The 10,645-nt window shown below is 46.7% G+C and overlaps 1 protein-coding gene across 1 annotated transcript; it reads right to left on the bottom strand.

The window, feature by feature from the left end:
* Positions 1-587: 587 nt before the first annotated feature.
* LOC149428572 (N-acetyltransferase family 8 member 3-like) lies at positions 588-2,425 on the bottom strand. Its single transcript, XM_089667242.1, has one exon. It carries the CDS (start codon positions 2,423-2,425, stop codon positions 1,754-1,756), a length of 672 nt encoding a protein of 223 aa, XP_089523368.1. The 3' UTR covers positions 588-1,753.
* Between the last annotated feature and the right edge of the window lie 8,220 nt (positions 2,426-10,645).

Raw genomic sequence — 10,645 nt, 5'->3', positions numbered from 1 at the left:
CTCTGTGTAAAGGTAAGTCCGTCATAATGTACTAGTATGCGGTGCATACTTGTACATTATGACCTAAACCTGCAGGGGCCCATTGTTTTTTTTCTGGCAGTTTACTACTGCTTTAAGCTCCCTTCCCTGTTATCTTTTATCTCTTCCTGTCAGGATAACTTGTCAGAAGTGACTCATGGTAACCCTAAGTACACACTATAGCTATATGCTTTGTTCATATTTGTCCATACGTCTGAAGGTTAGTGTGTCAGCACCCAAATATTGCAGAGTTTCTAAAAGCATCTGTTTGCAGAACCAGGTCATCAGCTTACTTCCTCCCCCTCATTTCCTGTGGAACAATGTGTTCCAGTCTAGCAGCTGACACCCTAACTTTCAGTTGGTGATATTTTATCTAAATGTGAAACCGCATAGGCTTTCATCCTGAACTTCTCAGAATGTATTTTACAAAAGGTAAAGAGGAAACATATGCATTGTGACGTAATTGTTGATATATACACCATGTAAGATGCTTTTCAAGGCACTTAGCTTGCAGACACGAGTCTGGCTAGGTCAACCAGCTGGTAAATAAAAAGCTTGTTTTCCTCAAGTTTGGTTCCGGAGTTTTTCTGAAATTCCCAAAGTTGCCATTACATTACAACCACTTTAACTAAACTAAGTGTAACTGATAGGAAACTACAATACATTGCTATATATGCTACAGAAAATGCCCAAATCACTGGTTATGTGGAATGTCATATTGGTAGAGCAAGCTTCTGAGGTCATCTGTAGGTATTGACCATCACTGGTTATGTGGAATGTCATATTGGAGTGACAGACTTTTGAGTCCATCTGTAAGTATTGACCATCATTGGAATGTCATATTGGTAGAACACGCTTTGCTTTGGAGGTCATCTGTAGGTACTGACTATCACTGGTGATGTAGAATGTCATACTGGCAAAACAAACTTTTGAGCACATCTGTAGGTATTGGCCACCACTGGTCATGTGGAATGTCATATCCGTAGAACACACTTTTGAGGTTATCTGTAGGTACTGACCATCACTGGTCATGAGGAATATCATACTGGTAGAACAAGCTTTTGAGCACACCTGTAGGTTCTGACCATCAATCATCATGAGGAATGTCAATATTGGTAGAACAAGCTTTTGCAATTATCCGTAAGTACTGACCATCACTGCACATGTGTAATATACTGGTAGAACAAGCTTTTGAGCACATCGGTAGGTATTGACCATCACTGGTCATGTGGAATGTCATACTGGAATGACAGACGTTTGAGTTCATCTGTAAGTATTGACCATTATTGGAATGTCATATTGGTAGAACAAGCTTTTGAGCACATCTGTAGGTATTGGCCACCACTGGTCATGTGGAATGTCATATCCGTAGAACACACTTTTGAGGTTATCCGTAGGTACTGACCATCACTGGTCATGAGGAATATCATACTGGTAGAACAAGCTTTTGAGCACATCAGTAGGTGTTGACCATCACTGGTCATGTGGAATGTCATATTGGTAGAACACGCTTTGGAGGTCATCTGTAGGTACTGACTATCACTGGTCATGTAGAATGTCATACTGGTAGAACAAACTTTTGAGCACATCTGTAGGTATTGGCCACCACTGGTCATGTAGAATGTCATATCCGTAGAACACGCTTTGGAAGTCATCTGTAGGGACTGACCCTTAGTGGTCATGAGAAATGTTATATTGGTAGAACGCTTTTGAAGACATCTGTAGGTATTGACCATCACTGGTTATGTCGAATGTTATACTGAAAGGAAAAGCTTTTGAGGTCAAGTACTTTTCTGAAGGGCATTGGCTGATAAAACACATGAATTAGTCTGAATTCCAGGTTTTCATACATCCTCAGTGCATCAGTCTGAGCTGAAGTTGTTGTTGCTATAATCGCCTTGCAGCCCCTTTTCTGAGCGAAGTCCACCATCGTCCTGACCAGTGCCCTGGCTATGCCTTTTCTGCGGTGGTTCTTGGATACAGAAAGTCTCTTGATTTCTAAATGTTTTTTATCGTCAGGGAAAGAGGGAAGAATAGCCGCCACTATCCCCACAACCTCTCCTCTCATCTCTGCCACCCAAAAGCAGCGACCATCCCTCTCCAGGTAGTATTTCTGAATGTCCAACAAGTCATTGGCGAGAGCTTTTTGGATGGAGGACAGGAACACATATCGGGCTCCAAGCCATAAGCAGACAACGAGCAAGACCAAAGCAGCGATGGAGGCAGGAACAAGTGTGGGATTTAGCAGAGGAAGAAAGAGCAAAGACAGAAGGGGGAGGTAGATGTGCGGCAGATGTAAAGCTTGTCTAAAGGCCCTGTTAATGAGCTCCATTCTACTGGCAGCAAACAGCCCCCTGACCATGTGATAATCAGAATCCTTGTACAGCCGGACTGTGAACTGAGACATGATAATGCTGAAAAGTAATGATAATATACAAGGTGTTAATACTTCAGTGGAAACTGATTGCATTTCATATCACGTCTGTAGATCCTCAATATCTAGCTGTACAGTGACCAACCGTGCTAAATGGCGGCTGATATAAGAACTATTGTATAGTCTACATCATTGGTCTCCAAACTGTGGCCTGCCACTGACACTGACAAAAGAACACTATTCCTCCTATTGATACCAATGATGGGGCACTATTCCTCCCACTGACACCAATGATGGGGCACTATTCCTCCCACTGATACCAATGATGGGGCACTATTCCTCCCACTGACACCAATGATGGGGCACTATTCCTCCCACTGATACCAATGATGGGGCACTATTCCTCCCACTGACACCAATGATGGGGCACTATTCCTCCCACTGACACCAATGATGGGGCACTATTCCTCCCACTGATACCAATGATGGGGCACTATTCCTCCCACTGATACCAATGATGGGGCACTATTCCTCCCACTGACACAAACGATGGGGCACTATTCCTCCCACTGACACCAATGATGGGGCACTATTCCCCCCACTGATACCAATGATGGGGCACTATTCCTCCCACTGACACCAATGATGGGGCACTATTCACCCCCACTGATACCAATGATGGGGCACTGTTCCTTCCACTGATACCAATGATGGGGCACTATTCCTCCCACTGACACCAATGATGGGGCACTGTTCCTCCCACTGACACCAATGATGGGGCACTATTCCTTCCACTGACACCAATGATGGGACACTATTCCTTCCACTGACACCAATGATGGGGCACTATTCCTCCCACTGATACCAATGATGGGGCACTATTCCTCCCACTGACACCAATGATGGGGCACTATTCCTCCCACTGACACCAATGATGGGGCACTATTCCTCCCACTGATACCAATGATGGGGCACTGTTCCTCCCACTGATACCAATGATGGGGCACTATTCCTCCCACTGATATCAATGATGGGGCACTATTCCTCCCACTGACACCAATGATGGGGCACTATTCCTCCCACTGATACCAATGATGGGACACTATTCCTCCCACTGATACCAATGATGGGGCACTATTCCGCCTACTGATACCAATGATGGGGCACTATTCCTCCTACTGATACCAATGATGGGGCACTATTCCTCCCACTGACACCAACAACGGGGCACTATTCCTCTCACTGACACCAACAAGGGGGCTATTCCTCCCACTGACATCAACAAGGGGGATATTTCTCCCACTGACACCAACAAGGGGGGTCTATTCCTCCCACTGACACCAATGATGGGGCACTGTTCCTCACATTCACACCAACAATTGGACACTATTCCTCTCACTGAAACAAACCATGGGCACTATTCCTCCCATTGACACCAACAACGGGGGACTATTCCTCCCACTTACACCAACAATGGGGCACTACTCCTCCCACAGACACCAACAAGGGGGGCTATTCCTCGCATTGACACCAACGATGGAGCACTGTTCCTCACATTCACACCAACCAAGGGGCACTATTCCTCCCACTGACACCAACAACGGGACTATTTCTCCCACTGACACCAACAACCGGGCACTATTTCTCCAACTTACACCAACAATGGGGCACTATTCCTCCCACTGACACCAATGATGGGGCACTATTCCTCCCACTGACACCAACAAGGGGGGCTATTCCTCACATTCACACCAACCAAGGGGCACTATTTCTCCAACTTACACCAAGAATAGGGCGCTATTCCTCCCCAAATGCCAAAGACGCATTGCTTACTCCCAATGAAGAAGGACAATTTCTACTCCCAATGGCCGCAGTCCAGTTCCCCCTAAAGTCTGAAAGGCAGTAAACTGTCCCTTTGTTTAGAAAGTTTGGAGACCCCCTGATTTAAGGGATGCTAAAATTTGACGCCTGGATGTTCAACCACAACTCTTACCAATTTTCCCACATCTACACTCTTATGCAGGCCATAGACAGTTCGTTTATCGGCCGATTTTTCATCCGAAAAACAAAACATCGGTCGTTCTGTTGCCACAAATGATTGCGAAAATTGGCCGTTTTTCATAAATTTTCCAGCATGACCGATAAACGAAATGAGGAGGAACCGCGAAACTCGGCCGATGCCTAACAGTGAGAACATCGGCTGATTATTCTTTTGGACAAAAAATAAACGAACCGTCTATGGCCTGCATTAGGGACTTATGTAGGCCATAGATGGGTCGAAAACCAGCCGTTTTTAAAAAAAAAAAAACGCAAAATCGGTTGTTCAATAGGCTGACGTTACCATCAACGGTAAAAAAAATCAGCCGATTTTCGTCCCGTCTACACCCGGCATTTAATTACTTCTGTCCCTGCAGAGAGCTCCGCTATTATATTTCACATGAAAAAGTCTTGTGGTTGCAACAATGTATCCATTTGTGTCCATTTGTATCCATTTCAGATACAGATGTTTTTATATTTCAAATACATTTTTCTTCCATATGGGAGTGGCTAGGTGGTTAGCACTTCCACCTGGCAGTACTAGGGTCGTTGGTTCAAATCCCAACAACACCTGCCTGGAGTTTGTAAGTTCTCCCCGTGCCTGCGTGTGTTATTATTATTTCAGGTACTTATATAGCGCCATCAATTTACGCTTTACATATATATTGTACATTCACATCAGGCCCGCCCCCGAGGAGCGTACAATCTAAGGTCCCGAACTCACATTCATACATACACATACTAGGGACAATTTAGACAGGAGCCAATTCACCTCCCAGCATGTCTTTGGTGTGTAGGAGGAAACCGGAGTACCCGGAGGAAACCCATGCAGGCACAGGGAGAACATGCAAACTGCAGGCAGGTGGTGCCGTGGTTGGGTTTCCTCCGGGTACTCCGCTGTCCTCCCACACTCCATGCTGGTCGGTTAATTGGCTCCTGTCTAAATTGCATGTATGAATGTGAGTTAGGGACCTTAGATTGTACGCTCCTCGGGGGCGGGGCCTGATGTGAATGTACAATATATATGTACAGCGCTGCGCAAATTGACGGCGCTATATAAGTACCTGAAATAAATAAATAAATTATTGGACTTTTTTTAAAATAAAAACATGTAGCAGAATACATTTTGGCCTAAATTTATGAAGAAATTTGATTGTATTGGATATGTTTCATAACAGAAAGTAGAATATATTGGGGTTTTTACCTCAAAAATCTTTAGTCTTTTTTTGTTTATATAATAAAAAAAATATAAAAAAAAAACAGTGGTGATCAAATACCTCCAAAAGAAAGCTCTCTTTGTGTGAAAAATAAAATGATATACATTTAATTTGGGTAGAGCATTGCATGACTGAGCAATTGCCAATTAAGGTAGCACGGTGCTGAACAGCTTGGTCGTGAAGGGGGTAAAACCTTCCGGAGATCAAATTGGACAGGTGTGTGGGTGCGGGTGTACAGCCCTGAACATGGACAGTGTGCATTGGGGGCCACTCACACCTACCCGCCTGTTAGTCGGGTTCAGGGGCGGACTGACCATTTGGAAATGCGGGCACTGCCCGAGGGCCCGGGATCAGTAGGGGGCCCCATGAGATGCCCCTGGTACCTTTTTCATAGGCTTTTTTGAGTTTGGGCAAGGACAAAGGGGCCCCATGATCCCCTATTGCCCGGGGGCCCCATGAGTTGTCAGTCCGCCCCTGGTTGAGTTTTTGTGTGTTTGTATAGCTGCTGCGTTCCCCGGCCACACGCGGGTTGAATTCTGAATTCGAAAATCTTTTCTAGGAATTTCTGTTCGAATTTTGCACCATTAGTGGGGCCACAGCAACGGCCGATTTTCGAGCGACCGTCAAATTTGAGTGATCGGACATGTTGGAAATTTTTTGAAAAACGAACAAATTTCTAATCAATGGTGGGAGAAAAAAAGAAACGAGCGTGAGCTGACCTGGAGAGAAACGAAAATTCTTGGCCATGAAAATTCTTTTCTGTAGCAACACGAGGTGAAATGACAGGCTTGGTTGGTCAAATTTCAAAATCAATGGCGGCGCCATCGGATTACAAAATGCCCAAAAATTCTGATTTTCTAAAGAAAATTAGTTCGGAACTCGACCCGTGTATGGGCTACATTAGAGTAAGGGCAGGTTCACACTGTAGAAACACAGTCCAGATGCGTTCCGGGTGTGTTTCTGCATGCGCGTATTTGTAAACCGGCCCTAAGTATAAATCCTGATTTTTTTGGGGGGAATGACAATAAGCAGCAGCACCAATCGCAGCCTCTCACCAGGCGATCAGACCCCCGCGCGGTAGTGCGTCTTATATCAGCGTGCTGTCCTCCATCCCCAGCCTTGGAACCATATGCGATCTCACAGCAGCAGGTGGCTCAATGGCACTCAGGACCTCCAGAGTACAGCAGCAGGGCTCCGCCATGTACAAGGATAAATCGCATATAAACGCAGCTGCCAGCTCCAGCATCTCCTCCACCTCCGCCAGCTCCAGCGCCTCTGCCACCTCCACCAGCTCCTCCACCTCCAGAAGCTCCTCCAGCTTCACTAGCTCTGCCACCTCCACCAGCTCCTCCACCTCCAGCAGCTCCACTAGCTCTGCCACCTCCACCAGCTCCTCCACCTCCACCAGCTCCTCCAGCTCCACTAGCTCTGCCACCTCTGCCAGCTCCGGCAGGTGTAAAGACATCAGCACAAGCATCGGTGATCAGGAGGAGTCCCGCGAGGAACGTGCCCGGGGGATGGATGATGGTGGCAGCTGACGTGTCGTCTCCATGGTGGTGTCTCTCGGGATGACCTGTGTAACAACGAGCTTCACACTCTGCTCTGCCCCCGGCAAAACGCACGATCGCACACAAGTCGATTTCTTATCAGCATCATTTTAATAAAGTATTAAAGTAATACAGAAAACACTTTGATTCTCTAAATATATTTTGGCTTCGGTCTCCAAAAACTGAGACGTCTGCTGCATGATTTAGGCTACAATTCACACTTGTGCGACTTCAAAATTGTGCAATTTTTATTGAGATTTGATGCAACTTTAATGCGTCTTTGATGGGAGTTTGGTGGAACTTTGGATGAGTGCAACTTTGGTGCAATTTTGGATTTGACCAAGGATAATGGTTTCTGCTGTACACAAGTCGCACGTACAACATTCAGGTGTGACTTTCATGGGTCTTTGGAGGGTTTACATGAAGTCTATGGCCCTCAAGTCGCATGAAAGTCAGAACAAAGTAGTTCAGGAACTACTTTGAAGTTAATGCAACTTGAAGTCGCACAGATATGAATGGTACCCATAGGGAAGCATGGGGGGCGGCTTGTCATGTGACTTTGTGCCCCAAAGTCACATAAGTGTGAATGGACCCTTAGAGATCCTCTCACTTCCCCTTAAGGCTCCATTCACACTTATGTGACTTGTCAAGCGACTTTGGGGTCCAAAGTCACATGACAAGTCACCCCCCCATGTTTCCCAATGTGTACCATTCATATCTGTACGACTTCAAAGTAGTTCCCACGCTACTTTGTTCCGACTTTCATGCTACTTGAGGCCCATATTCTTCATAAAGATGCATGAAAGTCGCACCTGAATGTTGTACATGCGACTTGTGTGCAACTTTGCACAGCAGAAACAATTATCTTTGGTCAAAGCCAAAGTCGCACCAAAGTTGCATCAAAATCGCACTGTAAGGTCGCAATGAAAATCGCACAATTTTGAAGTTGCACAAATGTGAATGGAGCCTAATGCAGGCCATATATGGTTCGAACATCTGCCGATTTTTTGTCCGAAAGAAAAATCGTACGATTTTCGGATCGTTAGTGGGTTAATAGGTCGGCCGTTTTTCGTGATTTTGACACATTTTCTTAATCGGTAAAGTTGGAAAAAAATTGGCCGATTTTGCCGACCGGTCGATTTTTGTGGCAATGATGGGCAAATCGGCCGATCTTTTTACTGATAAAAAATCTGCGCATGAGCCGTGACCTGGAGGAAGAAGAAAAAGAAGAAGAAGAAAAAGAAGAAGAAAAAGAAAAAAAAGAAGAAAAAGAAGAAAAAGAAAAGAAGAAGATAAAGAAGAAAAAGAATTGCAGTCCGCTATTACATTTGACATTTAAAAGTATAGCGGTTGCAACAATGTATCTATTTGTATCCGACCAGGGGCGGACTGACCATTTGGAAACTCGGGCACTGCCCGAGGGCCCGGGGTCAGTAGGGGGCCCCATGAGATGCCCCTGGTACCTTTTTCATAGGCTTTTTTGAGTTTGGGTAAGGACACAGGGGCCCCATGATCCCCTATTGCCCGGGGCCCCATGAGTTGTCAGACCGTCCCTGTATCCGAATAAAAACATATGTATCCGAAATGGATACAAATAGATACATTGTTGCAACCGCTATACTATACTTTCCATGTCAAATATAATAGCGCAGCTCTCTCTCTTTTACCGTTGGTGGTAACGTCGGCCGATTGAACGACCGATTTTTCGGGTTTTTTTTAAATGTCCGGTTTTCACCCCGTCTATGGCCTGCATAACAGACGTATTTCTGAGCGGCTGTGATGTAAGTCAAATCCATGAGGTGAGGTGCTGGCGATGGTGGAATAGGAGTCACGAAGAGCGGTGATATCGCACAGAGGGTGTTACCCAGGAGGATACTGCCGCTGAAGCAGCAGCACATTTGCGCACGGTGTGGGGTCACGGTGTTTTATGGACAATTCATTCATTTGTCGGACATCTATATCTACAGTATATGTGGTTTACATTTTTGGGCTGCAGCGCGGGATTATATCTTCTCTCTGGAGTCTATACATCTCCTGATACAAGAGAGGATTTTTCTCACTTTAGAACCCGCAGCTTGGCATTGCTGCCATTATTAAGCTTGTGATCTACCAGAACCCCCAGATCCTTCTCCACCATTGACCCCCCCAGATCCTTCTCCACCACTGACCCCCCCAGATCCTTCTCCACCATTGACCCCCCCAGATCCTTCTCCACCATTGACACCCCAGATCCTTCTCCACCATTGACCCCCCCAGATTCTTCTCCACCATTGATTCTCCCAGATCCTTCTCCACCATTGACCACCCCAGATCCTTCTCCACCATTGACCCCCCCAGATCCTTCTCCACCATTGACCACCCCAGATCCTTCTCCACCATTGACCACCCCAGATCCTTCTCCACCATTGACCCCCCCCAGATCCTTCTCCACCATTGACCCCCCCAGATCCTTCTCCACCATTGACCCCCCCAGATCCATCTCCACTATTGACCACCCCAGATCCTTCTCCACCATTGACCCCCCCCAGATCCTTCTCTACCATTGACCCCCCAGATCCTTCTCTACCATTGACCCCACCAGATCCTTCTCTACCATTGACCCCACCAGATCCTTCTCCACCATTGACCCCCGAGATCCTTCTCCACCATTGATTCCCCCCAGATCCTTCTCCACCATTGACCCCCCCAGATCCTTCTCCACCATTGACCCCCCCAGATCCTTCACCATTGATTCCCCCAGATCCTTCTCCACCATGACCCCCCAGATCCTTCTCTACCATTGACCCCCCAGATCCTTCTCTACCATTGACCCCACCAGATCCTTCTTGACCATTGACTCCCCCCAGATCCTTCTCCACCATTGATTCCCCTCAGATCCTTCTCCACCATTGACCCCTCCAGATCCTTCTCCACCATTGACCCCCCTAGATCCTTCACAATTGATTCCCCCAGATCCTTCTCCACCATTGACCCTCCCAGATCCTTCACCATTGATTCCCCCAGATCCTTCTCCACCATTGACCCCCTAGATCCTTCTCCACCATTAACCCCCCCAGATCCTTCTCTACCATTGACCCACCCAGATCCTTCTCCACCATTGACCCCCCCAGATCCTTCTCCACCATTGACCCCCCCAGATCCTTCTCCACCATTAGCCCCCCCCGGATCCTTCTCCACCATTGACCCCTCCAGATCCTTCTCCACCATTGACCCCTCCATATCCTTCTCTACCATTGACCCCCCCAGATCCTTCTCCACCATTGACCCCCCCAGATCCATCTCCACCATTTACCCCCCCAGATCCTTCTCCACTATTAACCCCCCCCCAGATCCTTCTCCACCATTGACCCCGCCCCCCAGTTGTACCCCCCTAGTATGTAAGATGCATGCATATTCTTAGCCCCAAAGTGCAGAACCTTACATTTATCACCATTAAACTCATTGGCCCCATA

Source organism: Staurois parvus, unplaced genomic scaffold, assembly GCF_062004578.1.
Source record: "Staurois parvus isolate SC_StPar_1 unplaced genomic scaffold, SC_StPar_1.0 ptg003127l, whole genome shotgun sequence".
NCBI classification, from domain to species: Eukaryota; Metazoa; Chordata; class Amphibia; order Anura; family Ranidae; genus Staurois; species Staurois parvus.
This window is presented reverse-complemented; position numbering and strand designations above follow the sequence as displayed.